We start from the raw sequence: 20,923 nt of genomic DNA on the forward strand, positions 1-20,923 counted from the left end.
AACAGAAATCCTTTATAATTTCTATTGTTTTTTGCTCCACAGGATGGTCTTTATACAGTCTCCCAAAAAAAGATATATAATAAATGTAAATACTTGTGTTCCTGTTATGTTTTATTGGAATAATCCAATCTGGATAAATTGAACCGCAAGCAGTTATGGATGCATGGATCTACATCTTATTGTATATAATGTGTTGCGTGGTATCTGGACAGTCCATATCTACAAAGCCACGACAAAAAGCAGAGAAAAGCGTAAAGCCTCTATTGTAAAATTTCACTTATAATATTTATTATGCACAAGGTACAGTACAAAATCATGTGTCTCTAAACATTTTGTCCTCAGGAAGCGGTCATCTGCATCTCTTCATGTATCAAGGGCCTGAGCAGCAGATTCATCAAAGACAAGAAACACAAAACCAAGAGATTACACCAGGACCATAAATACAAAAGAAAAGCTCGACTTACATAAAGAGTTATGAAGAGAGAAGTACAAAAGAGGTTGATGTCATGAAAAAGGTTTTTAAAAAAGCATTCACATGATTTACTTTTGAACAAAAACAAAATGCCAGAAATTGTAGGGTAAGGCCAAGTGACACTGAACCATTGGCCAATAACAGTGACATCACATCTCCAAATCCATCTATTTTAAATAAGCACAATGTTTTCCTACATGAGGAAGCTTCTCAAAGAAGGATTTGGTGCAGAATATTGCAAAACAAAAAGGTGCTTACATTTTTTTTAAACATAGTGATAGTATGAGAAATTATTTTAAAACATTTAAATGACATTGTTACTAGACTATGAGAAACAAAGATGTTCATCTGATGAAGGAAAGCAGGGACAGAACTAAATATTCTGGTTTAAGGGGTCATCTGCGTCCCTTAAATGTTTCTGCATTGAGTCTGAACAGATGAGATGCTTTCTCTCATCACATTAACCTCAGCGTTTAGACATAAATGCCCTGATACGTGTGCATTTCAACCGAGGCTTTATAAAAAACCCCACCTGTATTTAATATGAAGGGTGAATGGTTTCTCTATTATGGGTTTTATGAAAACATGATTGAGATTCCTCCTCAACTCTAAAAGAGTGCAAAACATTCATAGGTGCCTTTTAAAGTTCACCCGCTGACAGACACACAAATAAACATCAAACATACCTGAAGAACAGAATCTACAGGTTTATAACGTGGTCTAGAAACATGATTAAGAGCTACCGAAGTGAGGCACCTGATCGTATTTCAAGATGGTGATTGAATTTCAGTAACTTGGCAAAGCAGAAATGTAAACGTCGTCCTGTAACATCCAAGAAGCTAAAACTCATCAAAAGCCTCAAACCCTGCAGCAGGACATCAATTTACAAAAAACTCTCGACTCTTTCGTCACCGATGATGAGCTGAAAACGCTTGTTTAAAGGAACAGTATGTAGGATTGTGGCCAAAGCTGGTATTGCAATCACAAAACTGGTGGCCAATACACAACATGACAACATAAACATCAGTTGAGGGCTGCAACTCCACTTTTTAAATGACAATATCCTGACCAGACCACTGTTGTGAGTGATATAAGTATTTGAAATGAAAATGATTTCTTAATGTCTAGTGACATATCGGGGCCATTTTATGATTAATTGATGTACATTTCTTACATACTGTTCCTTTAAGCTTAAATCATGAACCCTACTTCATGTAGGTCAGTTTAGAGGAAAACATGACAAAAAACCCCGGGTGGAATTTCAAGCCAGATTGGTGTGAAGTGGAAGCATTAACATTTTTTTGTTTCTTTTATTAGAAACTATAAATAAACAAACGATGAGATCTTTTAACAGCGTGATCAACATCTATTTGTCACAGATAATCAAAGTGTTGCTTCTTAAGAGTTTCTGGTGCCGTCCCATTTCTACCTTACATGAGGTCATCCAATGTATTCGGATCAGAGTTTAAGAGAATGTAAACAGTTTGAGAAGGAAATCAAATGCACAAAAGAGCACCAGACATGAATAATAAACCCACAACAGGACCGAGTTAGACACAGTCCCACAGCACCAGGGGTCCAAACCTCTCCGTCTACTTTTCAAAGAGGACTTGGACTGAGAAGGCAAGCTACACATGTCCATTGTTTTTCAAGTTGTGTATCCATCTGGATAAATGGCAGTTTATGTTTCCCGCTCTTCACTGTTACCGCTCGTGCGCTGTGCTCAGAAGCGAGAGAGTTTTTGTGTGCATGAAATGTTTAGCGGGATTCACTTTCTCCTTCGATGACCTCATCCCACGATGTTTCCTCCACTTCTCCTAAGTCCTCAGGATCTTCAAAGTCCTCATCTACGCATTCATCTTCCCAGTGATCCTCCTCCCCCTCATCCTCAAACCCCAAGCCTCTATAGTCCATACCTTCATCCTCCTCCTCCTCCTCCTCATCATCATCATCATCATCTACAATCTCAAGGCCTTCGTCTTCTCCCTCATCTCCTATGACACCCTCCACCACCTCCCCTTCATCGCTAACATCTTCCTCCTTAATGTCTTTACAAGGGGACGAGGATGGCAAAACCACACCGTCCATCTCGTCGTCGTACGGCTCTCTTTGAGCTTTGAACACGGGTCTGTTAGGAGCAGGGATGAAGAGCGGAGCGGCAGGCGGAAGCGTCGGTGGGGGTATCCTGCCCGGCGTGTTGGTAGGTGGGTGTAAGACGGGAGAGCTGGACACGTACTCTCGAATCTCCCCTGGCTCCAGAGGATCGGGGCCACACGGGTCATGTTCACTGCAGGACAGTTTGCCATCTAGTTTGGAGATGAAGAGCATTCCCTCGCGATGCTGTTTACAGTAAGAGTTGGGACACATCTCGCAGTAAGACGCCGCCTCTCTACCGCACTCATTACATTGATGCCATGGACACTCCCAGCGACCTGAAACAAAAGCACAAAAGAGTTAAACTCATGAATTACATTTCAAAATACAGACATTAACACGAAATATCTCTGTTACAATCAGACTGTTGTTTTTTTGCATTACAAAAACAAGTTACAAGAACAGCCTTATCTGACTCGAACGCATACACTGGACACATAAAATCCAGCGATGTGCGTTAAGTACTCTTCTGATGAGCACTGTCAATGATCCTCAAGTATGTGTAGTAAACTATACACCCAAGACTTACGGTTAACATAAAATCAGATCATTTGTTCATGGGTATGAATCAGATCCAACAGTGCATTTTATTCCAAAAAATTGATCGAAAATAGAAAAGGATAGGAATGTGATATGATATGACATTTGATATGGACATAGGAACAGGGTTCCCACACTTTAGTTAACTTCAAATTCAAGGATCTTTCAAGGACTTTTCAGGTCCAATACCCTCAAATTCAAGGACTAAATGTGGGGAAACATTTCAAGTGAGAGCAAGGTTACATCGTGTTATGTTTTAAGATATATAGTTACAGTTTCCTTTCAAGGTAACTTGCGCTGCGTTACCGCAGTGACACTTTGAGGACACCTCCAGGGGTAAGTGCGTCTGAATGTGTATATCAAATTCAACCAATAATGAGGCTTAACAACAAAGACAGGGTGACGCGGGAGTCAGGAAGTATATCACTATCTGAAATATTGCCAAAGACGGCGTTAAAGGGACGCAGGAAGTATGACAAGAGAGACGCAGAGCGTCTCGTTCCCTTCTCAGGGAACAACAGTTACATACGTAACCGAGACGTTATTAAGTGTTAAAACAAGTCTAGAATTTTTATGATATTATCCTACACTACACAGGGAATAATACGGATTTTTATCCAGAAAACTTATTGCATAAAATAGATTCAAGCACTTTCAATGACCTGTATCTATGTATGTATATTATCAAAAACTTCCCAGGACCTTGAATTTCCCCTTCCAGATTCACAAACTTTCAAGGATTTCAAGGACCCGTGGGAACCCTGTAGCAATTCCAGATGCATTGTTTCAGTGTTTTAAAACTCAGAACACGTTTGTAATCTTGTCTTTTGTTATCCTCTATAAAAATCTATTTGAGTTGTTTTAGATATGTTGCAATTTATTAAACACACACATAAAAGAAAATGTGTACATGAAACTATTTCATTAACTATTAAGACTCAAAGTTTACCTGCAGGTCTCTTGGACAGATTCAGACAGTCAGCATGGTAGACTTTGGGACAGCCGGGTTTCTTACAAGATACAATCTGTCCTCCATCTCCACAGTAAAAACATTCATCTTCTCTTTCCTTGGTGACCTCTAACTGACTCTTACGTTTCGCTCCAACTTTCTTCTTCAGTTTCCGGGTTTTATCATCAGACGAGGGCTGATTCTGAGGAGAAATATGATGTATTTGAAAACATATAGATGTGTTTTTATCTTAGTTCCAGACTAAAATGGATGTTTGAGCCGTCTTCATTTAAAAACATCTTGTACTGACATATCTTCACATACGACGGTGCCATTGTTTTGTCTCAAGATGCACACCAGTATTGTTTTTTGTGAGGTTTGTTTGTAAAAACTACTTAAATGTCTTTATTTAACTAAGGTCTAGTCTTGGATTAATCTAAACCCTGTCTGGGAACTGGTATTTAACTCCAGTATGATTCTTTAATAACAAAACTAACCCATCGTACCTTAGGTCGGACACCAAGGAATCCACTGCAGTTGGATGCTCCACATTTACAAACCGTTTTTCCGTTTCCCAGACACTCCAGGTTATAGTTAAAAGTGAGCTCCACACCTGACAGCAGTTAACCAGAAGATGAAATAAATAAACAATCATTCAATTACTATTACCAGGTAACATTTACATTTATGCATTGGGCAGATTCTTTCATACAAAGTAACCAAATGTATTAAAGGGATAGTTCACTCAAAAAATGAAAATGTTCTCATCCTCACGTTGTTCCAAACCTCCATGAATTTTTTATCCCGATGAACACTCAAGAAGATTTTTTGATAAATGATGGTAAGTACACAGCTGATGGTACCCATTGTTCTCCATAAGATTCATTTTCCTACTATGGAAGTCAATGAATACAATCAGCTGTGTGCTTAACATCTTTTCTTGTGTTCATCAGAAAAAATACATTCATCCAGGTTTAGATCAACATGAGGATGAGAAAATGATGAATTTTGTTTGAATTTTGTGTTGTGTGCTCCTATGAGTTTTGTGTGGCTGACCTGTGGGGACGTCCTCTAAAGCAAACAGCCCGACTCTCGTGTCTCCGTTCACCGTCCACTTTTGAGTCTCACAGTTCGGCTGGCAGCTGTGGTTCATGAAACGCGCTTGGTTTCCCTTTGGCCCGGCATCAATGATACGATCCTTCATATAAACAGTAAACACGTGAATGTTGACATCAGATGAACGATAAGATTCATGTAAGAATAGACTCAACTGATACCGACCTTATCCAGTGTGAGCATGTAGAAGTTACAGATATCACTTTCCTGCGCTTGTTTGATTCTGTTGCGACACTCCTCTTCATCAATAACTTCTCCCACATATTCACTCACGAACGCTCCCTAATGGCAGAAAGACAAAACCTTTAGGTGAGGAGCGGCCACCCTGAAATATAATAAAGTTTTGCAAGATCACCAACTTTCTTGATGTCTCTCACACCACGTAAACCCCAGCCACGTGACAGCGTCCTGAATATCTCCACCTCCGTGTACTCGCGCTTGGTGAAGCTCTGATTCTGACAGCGTTCACCTGCCGGACACACCTGAGGATGACACTCGTACAGTAACATGCGATTAATGCACTCGGAGTCGATGCCGCACGGATTCTCGTCCTCAGCCTTGCAGTTGCACCGCGGTATCTCAGACAGATCCGCCGTGATGATCTGCACTTTACCGATAGGGCGGTTCACCTGGAAATCCAGAGATGACATCGTTAGATAATAAAGCAAACAGGACAGGGCGAGCACATGGTCTTTGAAACAACATCATCCTCGTACCTTAATGTGTTTGTACGGAGGAGGTTTTTTGTCGTTCTTTCTGTCTTCTTGAAGTTGTCTCATTTCCTTTTCTGCCTGTAATTCTTTGAACCTATCGGCTGCTTCATTTAAAGCTGGGAACATTGAAACATAACATATTACTTACAATATTAAACATATCAATCACAAAAATACACATTTAAACATCACTTGCATCCTAACTAGACATGAAGCAATGAATGGTCGAATTTAGGGGCATGACAAATCGCAGAGTTGATCCGTATGGCTCGCATGTGCACACACGGAGAGACGAGTTTCAAAAAGAAAGCGAACAGAATCTTTCCATTCTTGACAGGACACACACAAACAAAATGATCTCCACAGTATTCATCATCTAATAAAAACATTTGTTTATGTCTTAAAGGGAAGGTTTAATGGTATTTCAAGCATTCTGACTTATTAACACAGTTATAGAGTTGTTTCCTCATGCTAAACGTAGGCAAAGTGTCAAAAAAACAGTGGGACGTATTACAGAGTATTTCTGTGCCGAATGCACTTCGTCAGGGTTCATACAAGTTTTGGAAAGTTTTTTTCAATTATGGGTCCAGCTGACGTTTCAGGGGTTTCTATGCGTATCACTTCTTTATATGGGCACTTCCCCCGGAAAACCCCGCCCACCCGTCAATCAGCGGGAGACGCTACAACTTGCAAACATCTTATCACGCAACACAGCTTTGTTTTAATTCAAAACTCAACACTGGCATGAATGAAGAAGTGTGTTTTTGGAAGTAAGGAGAAGAAAGCTTTATGGAAACAATGGATATAGTTTATTATTCGGGGTAGCAGCGGAGTATTGCGTGTATGTTTGATGCACTGGATTCTCCCAACCGGGTCATGAGTTGCACGCGGTAAGACTTCTGTCTTATGTTGGAAATAGGCGCGTGTATATTATATAAATGACACGAACATGTAGTGAATCATAAGTTAAAACAGTGTTGTATAGTGTTGCATTATTCGTACTCGCTCCACCCGCGGTAGTAACTCCTCCTTCTTCATTTTTTCATACATAATCGGAAAGATTCGGTAAAGCTAATCTTTCTTTTATAAATCTGATTAAACTAAAGACTCTTCGGAGACAAAAAGGACGTAATACAACTCTACAGGTACTCCAGATTAACATCAGAAATGCAGAAACAGCGTGTGTTACGTGAGCTTTAAGTGTATGAATAGATTAGAGGCAGAAAACAGGTCTGTGCTTATCTTAAAGAGACAATAATCTTAATTAACCTACTTAAGTGTCATTAATGTTAATCAAACAACCCAAGACAAAGAGAAATATCACTTCTGTAGCTCTAAACTAATAATAATAATAATAATCATATTTAATTAATACAATTAATACAGTGTTATGATTCATTTGATTCGATCCGTGCCTCAAAAATAGTAATTGTGATCCGGACCGTGAGTTTTGTGATCCGTTACACAATTGTAAAAATCACAATTTCACGTTACTTTGATTTTTTATCATGTCTACAGCGCATTAGTAAATAATCTAATAACCTGTCTTGTATGTGGCGTCTGCACCCTTTCCCATTTTCTCAGTATTGTTGGCGTCCCCCTCCATGTAGGGAAAACAGCGGGCCTGGTACGTCCACACGTAGTCTTTGGAGCCGAAGAAGTGCACAGGAAACTCGCCCACCTCGTGCCTCATGCGGTAGATCTTCTCGGGAACGCTTTTGGGTTGAGTCACTTCAGCGGGCCACCACCTGACACCAAAAATCAGACACGTTCATTGGTGATGGGGCCGAATTCACAAAACATTCTTAAGAGAATTCTTCTTAGCTGCCATTTCTTTCATAAATTCAACGTTACAAATATTTTGTAGTCAACAGAGATTAAAGTACACACAGGACCAGAGCGCTCGGCCCGCATGATACACTACTTACCTCTGCAACAACAGCGAATAACATCGTTTGTTTGTTTTATATACACATTGCATTAATGACCACAAAAAAGATTAATAGACGGATAACCTCATTTTATGCTTATAAATAAATATTTGAGACTTTAACCCATTCCCTGCCAGCTGTGTATTTTTTAAGTTGCCTGTCATCATTTTTTGTGATTTTCACAAAATGCCTTCCAGAAAGTTTTCTTCTATAAATATAATATATCAAATAAAAAAACATACCCTCTGCTTTCAAACAAACAAAAACAAAATAATGGAAAAACATTTCATCTTATCTTTATTTGTTCTCGTGTTATCACCTCTCAAATATGGGTAGGTTTCTTCAAAAAATACCAAATTTTGAGCAAAAAGATAATTGTGTTTTTGTAAAGCACTTTTGATAAAGATTAGATTCAGAGTGACTATCAAAACATACACAGAGTTTTTACTGTTTTTGGATCAGTGGATGCTTCAGTGTTTTATAAGTTGTGTAAGAGCGACACCTGGTGGATAATAGCGGGAATATGGATTGCCGTAAAAACTCATCATTGGCAAGGAAGCGTTTACTCTTAATTGACGAAATCGCTCAATGGCAGGGAAAGAGTTAAATGTTTAGAAATTGCACTCTTAAGAACGTTTTTATTTTTTGTCTAAATGTTTTCGTGAATCCGGCCCCTGGTTTGTATTGTGAAGTGAATAAGCACACAAACCTGTAGCGGCCCACTTTCACCCAGAGAATATCCTTAAAGCGAGGTTTCTTTCCCGCCAGACAATCATTACAGTACCAGCTTCCTTGAGGCATCTCAATATTCAGACATTCACGATGAAAAGCAGCAGGACAGGATTCACAGCAGAGCAAACTTCCTCCTACACGGAAAATTAAATCCAATGAAAAGTGTATTGACTGGTGTTCAGAGAGGATGCCTACAGGTCAAATCACAAATGATTCATGTTAATATTGTGAACAAGAACTACAAACCTTCAGAACATACAAAACACCAGCTGACATTAATGTGCTCGTGGTTTTTACATCCTTTGCGTGGAGTGAAGTGGTTGGGACACAGGAAGCTGTTATTGGCCAATGGGACGCTGCCAGCAGCCATACAGCAGTCATTGGCGTGGTAGGCCACAGGGCAGCGTACACACCGGGTTAATCGACCTACAAAACAGACCATCATACAATCAATGTGTCAGGATTATGAAGATTAAATTTATATGACTGGATGGCACAGCAATGTTTAAGCATCCATTTACATTTATTTATTTGCCATGACTAACTGTGTGTTCACACCAGACGCGAATGAAGCAAATAAATCACGATATTCGGGCATAGTTGGACGCTTGAACATTTTATGTTAACACGCTTCATTCGCTCGTGAAATTCAGACGCGAATATGCTCAATTTGCTGGCTTTAGCTAGTTTGTAGAATATATATATAGCTCTAATTGAGTAAAGAGCATTATTTACCAGATTGTCTGACCTCCTCACTCACTTTCTTTATAGCAAGATTCTTTTTATTCCTGTTTCTATAAAAGTATGAAGATGTGTCGTACAGCTCCGGGTGTCCACGTACAGTGATGATGATTTTGTCCTCTATTGTTGTTTTGTATTTGTACAGCGTAATCACATCACTACTAGAGCAAGCTCCTGATCGGTTAAGGCTGCATGAATACCCACCAAAATTCAGATATTTCAACGTCCGTGAATAACTCATTACGCATGTCAAACACCTGAAAAGCTCAATTCGTTCTGCTTCATTTGCGCGAATCACACTGCAGGATGTCTATCGTGTCTTTGCATTGATTTAAAATGTAAATCACTCGCGCTTAACACTTCATCGCGTCTGGTATGAACGAGAGTGAATTCATGATTTTATTGACACTGCTATCGCTGTTTAAAGCAGGTGTGGTAATGAAATGACGTTCACCTTTAGAGATGCCAGGGTTGTTGGGGTTTGTGATGTAGCAGGTGAGGCAGACGTGTAGGGAACAGCGAAAGCCACGATTTTGAGCGACGGTGGGCGTGTGTTTCATGATGCAGTCCATGTGGTAAAACTTGCCACACACAGGGATCATACACCTCCTGACCTCTTTATCAGGCTTTTTACACACAAAACACGTGTGCACACCTAAAACGGCAAGACAAACAAATCACAATATTACAATAGCGTGACATAGTGTGAGTTTGCATTGTTGAAATGAGATGAGATGGTTAACTTACCCGTCTTGCACTCGTGGCAGATAAAGCGACCTTTAGGTGTCTCAGTGAGGCCGATGCACTGCAGATGAAAGGCACCACAGCATTGACCTTCACAGAGGAGCAGCTCACCGGTCTTCTCACATACCTACAACACACACACACACACACCAGTGTTTCTCAAAGACACCACAATAACAGTCATGATGTCTTATTATAGAAACATGCCCATTTACCTGGCAAACATTTTCCTTTAAAGACGCACCACCACCACCACCCTTCTCTCCTGACTTTCTATTGGTCGACAGTCCCAAGTCACCTGATAAGGAATCTCTGCTTGACAAAGCGCTGTCATTGAGTCCTGCACCAAAAACCTGAAAATAACAGGACAAGTTGGGTGTTTTGCACTTGAAGCCCTGTTTTCAGATTGTTTGTGATGAAATAGAACAGTTTTGACTGAAATTTCGACATATGCATTTTGGGAGGGATTGTTCCGGTGCGCCTATGCGGCCATTGTAGAGGTGGGAGGTGGGGCAAGAAACACCCGAAAATTCTCGGGCCAGCATCATATGTGCAATATTTTAAATCAAGAGAGATGTAGGAGTGTTATCACAGCATTATTGTCAAGGAAAGCCTCTCTGTGTTTCTTCATTTGTTCAATTTCATTTAAGTGTGTCCACACAGGAAAGCTTTGAGTTTGTGTTTATGTGTTAATAAGACTAATAATGACCTCAGAGATGAGAGCGTCCTCGTCATTGGCTGGAGGCTTTGATGGACTGGATTCACCTTCATCCAGTGAGGTTTGACAGACATTGGAGGTGTTGTGCTGGATTGGCGACGATGCTTTAATTTCATCTTCACATTGTGCTGCAGCTATAGATGAATGTGATGAGAGTTAATAAAGACATAATGAAATCACAGCAAAATATTCAATCCATACAGAAGAAAAACACGCTTACCTGACACAGCAGATGGACTTAATGACAAACGTTCAGGCACTTCCTATTTATATAAGAAGATCAGAAAGAAAAACACTGCTTATAAATATATTACCATTTAACAATCTGCTTTATTGAGTCAAACAACTAACTGATTGATTAATAACTTTATTACACTTGCTGTTCAAGATTGTTTTGTTGATCAAGTTGTTTAATGTGTTTTTGCACATCTCTAACACAATGACAGCCCAGAATCTTACCTGCAAATCTCTGATAACCGAGTCCTCTTGTGCATCACCCGGTTGTTTATTCTCCTGGTTTAACAGAGTTTAAAAACTGTATGATCTTAATCTAAACCAAGCAAAACTATTTTATTATTATCCTAATTAATCACTCTCTCTTTTCTTTGGGATTTTCGGAGATTCTTCCTCTAAAGTCCAGTCCAGAATGCGATGTATTGGCTTCCGAGGTCGTCTTCTTTCTGTGGGTGCTGTAGATGAAAGTTCATGAATTGGAAGTTTAAGCTTGGTTAAAATGTCACCATGTGCACCCATCCTTACTGTTCGTTTACACCAGACACAAATGAAGGAATAAATGGCACGTTAACTTGATTCATTCGTGCATGAAATTCAAACGCGAATACACCCAGTGTTCCCAACCCTTGGCTATCTTCAAATTCAAGGACCTTTCAAAGACTTTCCAGGTCCAACACCCTTAATTCAAGGACTAAATGTGGGGACACATTTCAAGTGAGAGCAAGGTTACATCGTGTTACCTTTTAAGATACATTGTTACAGTTCCCTTTTAAGGGAACTCATGCTGCGTCACTGCGGTGACACTTTGGGGACGTCTCCAGGGGTAAGTGCGTTTAAATGTGTATATCAAATTCAACCAATGGTGAGGTTTAATGACAAAGACAGGGTGACGCGGGAGTCAGGAAGTATATCGCTATCTGAAATATTGCCAAAGATGGCGTTACAGGGACGCATTAAGTATGGCAAGAGAGACGCAGCGTCTCGTTCCCTTCTCAGGGAACAACAGTTACATACGTAACCAAAGACGTTTGTCATGTTTCAAACACAACTATGCAAAAAAGAATTTTAGTGTGAATCAACATTCGCATATATAAACATTTAAAGCCAACAGTTTAACACGTGTGCTTAAAAAGTCTAGAATTTTTATGATAGTATCCTACACTACACAGTTTTCAGATGGAGCAGCTTTAACTACACAGAGCCGTAGTTCCCTGACAATCGGGACAATTTCGCATTAATTATCGCGGACGTATCGCCTGCAATATGTATGCGATATGGCCCAAATTGTCAGGGAACTACGGCTCTGTGCAGTTAATGTCGCGCCATCTGAAAACAGCTGATGGCGATTTACTACTAGTCAAGGAACCGGCATTACTGACATGATGCGCGTGGTATCGCATGCGATTTATCGTGCAGCCCTACTACACAGGGAATAATATGGATTTTTCCAAAAAACTTCTTGCATAAAATAGATTCAAGCACTTTCAATGACCTGTATCTATGTATGTATATTTTCAAAAACTTCCCAGGGCCTTAAATTTTCCCCCCAGATTCACAAACCTTTAAGGATTTCAAGGACCCGTGAGAACCCTGTAAATAGGCTGGCTTAGCTAGTTTGTAGTCTCAATATGTATATACACAGCTCACATTGAGTAAAGAGCACTTTTTGCTGATGATTTTTGTTGATTCATATTTCTGCCTCAGCTTACTACGTTATAGCCTAATCACGTCACTACTAGAGCAAGCTCCTGATTGGTTAATGCTTTACATGTAAATCACTCACGCTTAACGCTTCATTCGCGTCTGGTGTGAACACAGCTTTAAACTACACATACGTACCAGGTTTCTTTTCACTTGACTCTTTGTCCTGTGAGGTTTCTATACAGGATGCAGGTAGTGGTGTTGAAGTTAAGGCGTGACTATCTGATGGTTCAGGTGTGGATCGTTCAGATTGGTTTTCAGGTGGTGAACTAAAAGCATCAATCTGTTGTGATGGTGTTTGCGCACTGTTAGTGTTTGTCGTCCCTTCAGGTCCCTTCAGGAAACACACAGAAAAATTCTGTCATTAATCATAGATTATTTAAAATCCATAAAACACAAGCAGTCAACAAATATTGTGTCAAATAATATAATGCTTTTAGAAAGACATGATGGTGAAATCCTTACTTACAGTTTTACAGGACTCTTTAGAGGGTTTAGTTTTCTTCTTTGTAGTAAAGCTCTCCTCACTGCATTCAATCAACCTCTTACTCGGTTTTCGAAGTCTTTTGTTTTCTGCGACAGGTAACAAAATCATTGAATTCGTGGTAAAATAATCCAATTTGAATCTTTTGCTATATTTTATCGGGACTTACCCAAACTCTCTTTTTGATCTGTGACGTCAGGTTGTGAAGTTTCATGAGGACTTTCTGTGAAAACCCCGTTTAGCTCGGTGGACACCTGCACGACATCGTCATTCAGCTTGGGGCTTTTACCGACGTTAGACTGAAACGTTTGCCATCGTTTCTTAGGTGCGACTCTGGAGACGGTGCCCACGCCACAGACACGAGGAACAGAAATAGGAGAAGAATTTGAGAGTCCTGCTAACAGAGGAGAGCCTTTTTCGTTTGCATCAGGACCTTCTGATGCGTTCTGCTTCTTGACTTGTGAGATTAAATTGCTCGCACCCTCATGTTTTTGAGCCTCCTTTTTCACTGACAATTTGGGTTTGGCCTTGGTTTGTTTAGAGCTAACCGGCGTTGACGTCTTCACCTGCTGACCGTTCTGATCGCCAGCGCTCTTCCTTTCCTTTTCAGAAAACATGTCAGCCGTTGTGTCTTCTCCGGTGGGGATGAGAGAAGGTTCTTCCCTGATGAGAGAGGATGGAGAAGCGGGCGGTAGCGTCAAAGGTTTTCCTTCCTTCTCGCGAGTGTCGTGCAGATCCTTCAGCAGCATGAGAAAAGTGCTGAATTTGTAATTGGAGTCGGCCCGGAGCGACGGCTCTCCCGAGTTGCATTCTTCTTTGACGAGAGACCTGAAAGAAAGCTCCTTCGTATCTCGGAAAGCATCCGTGGGGGAGATGGACGGAGACGGGTCTGACAAAGACGACGTGTCCGAGATCACGCTCTCGTTTTTCATTTGAACAGAATTGGTGGGGGATCGACTGACCTCGGATTTAAAACATTCAAACCGGTTAAGCCGAATGCCATTTTTCTCCGTTCGAATCCTGGTAAATTTGATGAGGGTTGGGTTTGGGGGTGTGTGGGACAACGATTCGTCTGTGGAATCTTCGGTGGTCTCCATTTTTACCTGCCACTGGTGTTTCGAGGACTCATTGGGTGATGTACATTTATTGTGAAAACTCAACGGGTCGTCTCCAGCTGGTGGTGAGCGAGACTTCGGCTTTTGAGGTTCCTGATTCGAGTGTTCGATGTCTTTCTCATCGTTTTCTTCACTGGCCGCGAGCGCTCTTGACATTAAGCCGCTGCTGGCAGGCAAATAAAAAGAGTGCATGGCGAAAGAGCCGTCAGAAGAACCGGGGGAACCGATTTCCTTCTGTCTGGAGTTTGCGGTTCTAAGTGTTTTGTTTTTGGGTGTTGACTTTTTATTCCTACCGTTTGTCTCTTTTTTCTTCACCGGTTTGTCCGAGCAGGCTTTCTTTGTCTTCTTACTCGGCTGGTCTTTCTTGGGTTTAGTGCTGGGTTCTTTCGGCACCTCTTTAAGAGGCGATTCCTTCGAACGTTTGGGGCAAAGGATCCTCGGGACAGAGTCGATATCTGAATAAGGGCTATCTACAGGGTCTGGTTTACACTTTTCAGAAGCTGAAGAAAGTCTGTGGTCGTCTGAAGCATTTGACAACAATTTGGAGAAAGAGTCGCTCTTGGATTTCACCGCTGAGCTGTTCTTCTTCATAGAGGAAGACTTCTTTTTGTTTCCAGTGCTAGGTTTGGCTATGCTCTTCATAGATGAATGCAGTCCATTGGACAAAGGTGTGCTTGTGGATAACGTAGTAGATGTTGGACTTTTTGGTGCCTTGTCTTCTGTGTGTACATCTTGAATTAAGGTCAACGAGGGCTCAACGTTTAACCGTTTAGACAGCGCCGTCTCTGCCTCTAAGACGCTAGCTTTCCATGATGCCACGAGACGCTTGGGAACCTGAAGAGACCACAGGAACGCCAATAAATATATGCAGCGATTATCGTTTACTACCAGATTAAACAAATGCTGACACACTCTTTACCGTGTATTTGTAATCTTTTTCTTTCTGCCTTCCTCTCCTCCTCAGTACGGGCAGTTTTTCAAACTGATGACCTCCTTCAAAAGGAAACGTGGCTCTTGCCATGACCCACGCTTGGTCTATTATCTCCCCAAACATCTTGACAAAATAAAGACGACATGGCCGACGACTGGGATCTGAAAAATAAAATCTCCATCTAAGACCTCTTAAGTTAGGAAAAGTCCTGGGCACGTTTGTTGATACAGCATTTGATCTGACGCTCTTATCAGCTTTATCATTTTCAGGTATTATTTATGCTATTATAGCAACATTACACACTAACTAGGGTTTAAAAAATGGTATCAGGAAGAACGTGACCTTTAAAAGGTATTGCGGAGGATTTTCTTTTTCCGGGTGGATCATCAAGACTATTGGTCCTCCTAGTTGTGAATCAGGAGTGTTGCGCAATTGCATTTTTGAAAACAGTGGAGAAGGCGGTTCTTTTCTAAAATTAGAGAAAATCCTCCGCTATACCTTTAATATATATTACATATATATATATATTTTAAAGAAAATTATAATTTAAAAGGCTTTATTTTTACCCGGCATACATATTGTATGTTGCTTAACAACAAAATGTATTGTGTTCAATTAAAAAGTTGTTGTTTGTATACATAGGCATCTAAAAATAACACATTTTAGTGGTGCAATGTCAAAACCGCAATACTATGAAACCGTGGTATTTTTGCTTAAGGTTATGATACCGCCAAAATCTCATACCAGCCCATGCCTAGTCATGCTACTTTGAGACTGTTCATCTGCTATTGTGCGTCATGTAATTCTGCAGTAGTTACAGGTTTGTAAATGTTTTGATGACAAAAAATCCTCATAGCTGTTGTGCTTAAAAAGCCAAGCTAGAGAAATAAGTCGTTAAACACCTGATTTTACAACCAAACCAACAACCAGCATCACATCAGATGACAGAATATAAAACAGTTATAACAACTAGCGGTCGGTTCGGTGATGATTACTCAAACAATCACCTTTCATTTTGGAGTGAACTTCAATCAGTGGGTCATTGGTAACTTGACAGGGCCACCAGGGTCTGCGGTTGAATTTGGCCCACACCAGATCTCCAAGAGAGTACTTTACACCTGGAAGTTGTCTCTTCTTTGGGCTGTTGGACTGAAGTAAAAAAAAGCCATTAAAATGTTATATACGCGAGACAACTTTTATTATCTAGGGCTGCACAATGATTACTCGTTTACAGAATAATAGTTTTTGTTTACATCATGTGTGTGTACTGTCTTTAATAATTTATTAACAAACACATTTATGTATCATTTTAAGGGGGAAAAAATCTATTTATATTTTTTTATAAAACGGTTAGTTCCAATCCTTGATTCTGATTGGTCAATAGGTGTGCTTTATTCACAATAAAACACTGCTATGACCGCTTCACCCAACAGTTCTATTTAATATCACTGCGCTCTTAGCAACACCCTTAGCAACACATAAACATATAATGAGACAAAGTCTGAGAACAGTTTGTTGTTTTTATTTGAACTTTCATGTTGTTTTTCGCAGTCAGGGACTATTTTTTCTAGCGGAAGGAATGTTTTTTCTTGATTTAACTTCATGAAAGTTGCACTAATATTTTTTTTACTTTAATATTGTGTGGTAACCGTTTTATAAAAGCAATAAGGTACTCGAGGCAAGTGCTGTATCGTGAATAAGTAACGGCTAACAACGCCCTTCAGCCGTTACTTATTCACGATACATCACAGCCTCTCTTACCTTATTGCTTAAATATATTATAATAATATATAATATAAAAATGTTTAAATACACATGCAAATATTTCTTAAAATATATATATTTCTTGTATTTATAAATAATTATTATACACAGTATACAAACATATATCATGTAAACTTTTATTCTGCAAACGATTAGTCACGATTAATGGTTTTGGAGTTCAGTAGTTGGGTTGCTTCTCTTTCAAGATTTGTTGCTGTTATAAAGTGTTGTTTGTGGGCAGAAGCCTAACTTCAACCCGCGTGGGCAAACGAACAACAGGCATAGTTACTCATGTCAACCAGATAGAGACGGTGTAAAGTATCACTGGAAAATAAACCACCACTTTGTGGTTAAAGAGGTGTTTAGCGTAAGGAAAGCAACTCTCATACTGACAACTGAGTTTCTGCTGTTAATAACTAAACCTTAAATATCCTCTTAAACTAGCAAATATGTTTCTGTAAAGTCACTTTAGCATTACTGCTGTACTACATATCAGCACACATATTTCAAACATAATACCATTTACAGAATCTACTAAATTTATAAAATAATACTTCATTCAATTTAAACCACATAAATAGGAAGTCATTCAATGAACACATATACACACTATCACTACCTGCTCATTATTTACCATTAATATATCAAATAAAGATAAAGTCAATAAAAGTAGGAGAATGACGCAGTGGCCAAACAAATGTTTTAAAGTGTTTAAAGTAGTCACAGATTGGTTAATGACACCATGGGCATCTTCTCAACCAACAATGATTTTTGGTTTCTCATGTACTTCTGTATAGCTCAATGGTAGAGTATTGCATCAGCACCACAAAAGGTCACGGGTTCGAACCCACATACTGATAACAAATGTATACAGTGTAATGGACTGTAAGCAGCTTTGGATAAAAGCATTTGACAAATGGATATATGTCAATGTATGGACCTATTTTACTATTTAAAGTACTTCTATAGTCAAATTTTAATTTAAAAATAAACACCTTACTTTTGTCGTCAAAGTCTTAGGAAGGCTATCAGCTCTTTTTATCTGACCTTGTGACTGTTAACAACATCAAGTCAGAATGTGTTGGAGGTTTCCAGGGCGCGGTTAAAATGAAAGGGAGACCTGGGACCTCATTTATAAAATGCTGCATACAAAACGTCCTAAATTCTATCGTTTTTCAAAAGTGTGCACGTGTGGTTCATAAAACAAAAGTATGCATAGAAAATATGTGTACGCCTCACTTTGACATTGACATCTATATATTGCAAATGATCTTGAAATTGTGAGCAGCTGAACAGTTGCAGATTTCCTCCTTTTAAACGATACCTAATTAATGTCATAGACATATAAGAGCGCCTGTCAATGTTTAAAGTCGGAGTCCACGATGTTTGAAAGCCAATGTTGACATTTGAAATCACTTAACAAACATGCCCCTACCCCAATAGAATCTGGACCTTCTGTTGATAGACCCGCCCCACACATACGCAACCCGGCAAGGATGTCGGTTAGTAGACGTGCCCCTTACTGCTGATTGACTACAAGTGTGTTTTGGTAGTCGGCCCGTCTCCTTTTCCAAAGCGTTTTTCAAACATCGCGGACTCCGCCTTTAAATCATTTTCTAGCAGCATTAATGGCTTATATTTCCAAAAACCTTCATTAGTACATCTGCTCAGACCCTGACGTGGCGCTAAGCACTAAGACAGTTTTTATAAATATGGACTTTGCCATGGGGTTTTGCCGTATTTATAAAGCAAGTGTAAGCACAGATTTAATCGTAAAGTGTGTGCACGCTCGCTTTATAAATGAGGCCTCAGGCCTTTGCCATAACAAAAGTGCCAAATTATGGAACAGTCTATCGTTATCTATTAGGGAAATCACAACAGATGTCTGTCTAAAGCAAATCATAAAATCTACCTGTTAGATAAGACTTCATGCTTTGCATGCTTTTGTCTCTGTATATGATTTTATTATTACGATTTTATTGTTTTTTTATATTGTTTTTAATAGATTTGTACAGCGCTATGGTCAACGACTGTTGTTAATTAAATAAATAAACTACATCCCCACTGAAAAATTCAGCGAAGACCAGCATAAGCTGGTTTTAACTGGTCTCCCAGCTTGGCTTTAGCTGGTGTAGCAAGATGGTCTACATGTGTTTTGGTCACTTTACTGGAAGACCACCTGACTGGAAGACCACCTGACCCACCTGGTTGGGAGGACCATCTTAAACCAGCTACTGCCAGTTTAATCCAGCTACCAGTTTATGCTGGTTTTAACTGTTTGTTTGTTTTTGAGTAGGGATTTTTTTATACAAAAACAATGAAACATAGCTCATGCAGTATGTTAGTATCACAAAGGTCATGGGTTCAATCCCAGGGAACACACACATACTGATAATAAATGTGTAGCTTGCATGAACTATCAGTAATATCTTTTCAAACAGAAAACTAAAGCTAATGTGTCAATGTAATTTGATTCAAAGGTAACATCTTGTCACGTCATTGAACTCCCTGCATCAGTGGGGGAAAAAGAAATGGACTCAAGACAACAAAATAATAATAAATGTGGTAAATAAGTGAAGGTCTTACAGGATTCGAATGCGAGTCACTGGGTGAATTTGATCTTTTAGTGAGAGTAGAGCTGAATAATGAAGCATTGTTGTTTACAGTGCTGGGCAAATCACAATCACTGTCTGAGAAGTCATCCATACTATCAAAATCCTCCATCATCACCTCAACCGGCAACTTTGAGGGACTGGCGGAGGCGTCAGCCCGCACCAGATTTTTAGCAACGAGGTTTCCGTGTTTGTTTGCGTTTGGGTCCAATCTCTGGCTGTCGAGGGCTTTCGAATCGGCCAGATCTCGTTTCTGGCACTTGGTTGATGCGCTTTTAAACCTGACCACTTTATCGTCCTCTTCGTCTTTGCTATCCCCGCTGTCAAACAGCGTCGACTCGAAATGCAAAAATCCATTGGGGATGGACGGAAAGTGTTCCAAGCTATCCGAGCTTACCGGAGAAAACCCATTCTTGTCGAGATCCTGAAGAGCGGCCCTGTCGGCGCTTCCTTGGGCATTGGACGTGTGGTACAGACCTATTCCGAACTCGCCACCGCCGACGGGACTGTGCAATTTATTGCGCCCGTGAAAGTCCTTGTCCTGCAAACTCACGTCTGCGTGGTTCACCATGGTGGTCAGGTCCTGAAGTCTTCTCAGCGGACTGTATCCGGTGGCGGACGAAAACGAGGATGCTGAGAGTTTGTAGCCGGTGTTTAAGAAACGCATGGCAGACCCCTGTTCCCCCTGTCGCTTTGCGCTCTGGTGTCCACAGGAGCTGACGTGGCCATCAAGTGCCCTGATCTCCCGTGGATCGCAGAGACGCTCCGTGCCATCCTTGCCAGCCACTTTGTATGACTGATTCATGTTGTCATGGCTCCATCCTGGAAGAAAATGAAAAGCTCTTAAAAGAAAGAAAGATCATGTCTATGTTATGAAGGTAAAACATTAACGAGTAGTGCATGAAACCAAACGTGGTGATGTAATACAACACAATAAATGAATGAATCAGTCAATCAAATAAATAAACACCATAACAGTCTCGTATCAGCCGCGCGCACATGCTATACGGCTACCAGGTTGAAACTGCAACCCTCGCAGGCCGTCTTGTCAAAAATCCCTCAAGACAAAAATCTTCAGCGTTAAAAACTCCTCCTAAATCGCTAAGCTTCAACACTATGACACGGACACTTCGACAAGCCACCACCAGACTCTTACACGATGACCTTTGTTGCGATTTTAGCTCGAAAACGCCGGCAGAGGAGGTTACATGATCATCATGTGCCATCAACAGTTACCACACAGTTGCGCGGCAGTAGTCACCCATTAAAAAG

At 40.2% G+C, this 20,923-nt stretch overlaps 1 protein-coding gene across 1 annotated transcript; it reads right to left on the reverse strand.

Annotated features, from left to right (window-relative positions):
* Window positions 1–263: 263 nt before the first annotated feature.
* On the reverse strand, window positions 264–20,811 carry nsd1a (nuclear receptor binding SET domain protein 1a). The gene is made up of 24 exons (XM_073854564.1): window positions 20,622–20,811; window positions 19,626–20,473; window positions 16,283–16,424; window positions 15,264–15,436; window positions 13,399–15,178; window positions 13,215–13,318; window positions 12,884–13,079; window positions 11,404–11,499; window positions 11,270–11,319; window positions 11,031–11,073; window positions 10,802–10,944; window positions 10,308–10,445; window positions 10,096–10,219; window positions 9,803–10,003; window positions 8,854–9,033; window positions 8,585–8,741; window positions 7,487–7,692; window positions 5,948–6,060; window positions 5,591–5,860; window positions 5,397–5,513; window positions 5,172–5,313; window positions 4,622–4,728; window positions 4,116–4,317; window positions 264–2,904 (listed from the first exon to the last, which is right to left on the reverse strand). The coding sequence occupies exons 1-24, from the start codon at window positions 20,650–20,652 to the stop codon at window positions 2,231–2,233; spliced, it is 6,237 nt and encodes a 2,078-aa protein (XP_073710665.1). The 5' UTR covers window positions 20,653–20,811; the 3' UTR covers window positions 264–2,230.
* Window positions 20,812–20,923: the final 112 nt, after the last annotated feature.

This window comes from Misgurnus anguillicaudatus, chromosome 16 (genome assembly GCF_027580225.2).
Source record: "Misgurnus anguillicaudatus chromosome 16, ASM2758022v2, whole genome shotgun sequence".
Classification (NCBI taxonomy): Eukaryota; Metazoa; Chordata; class Actinopteri; order Cypriniformes; family Cobitidae; genus Misgurnus; species Misgurnus anguillicaudatus.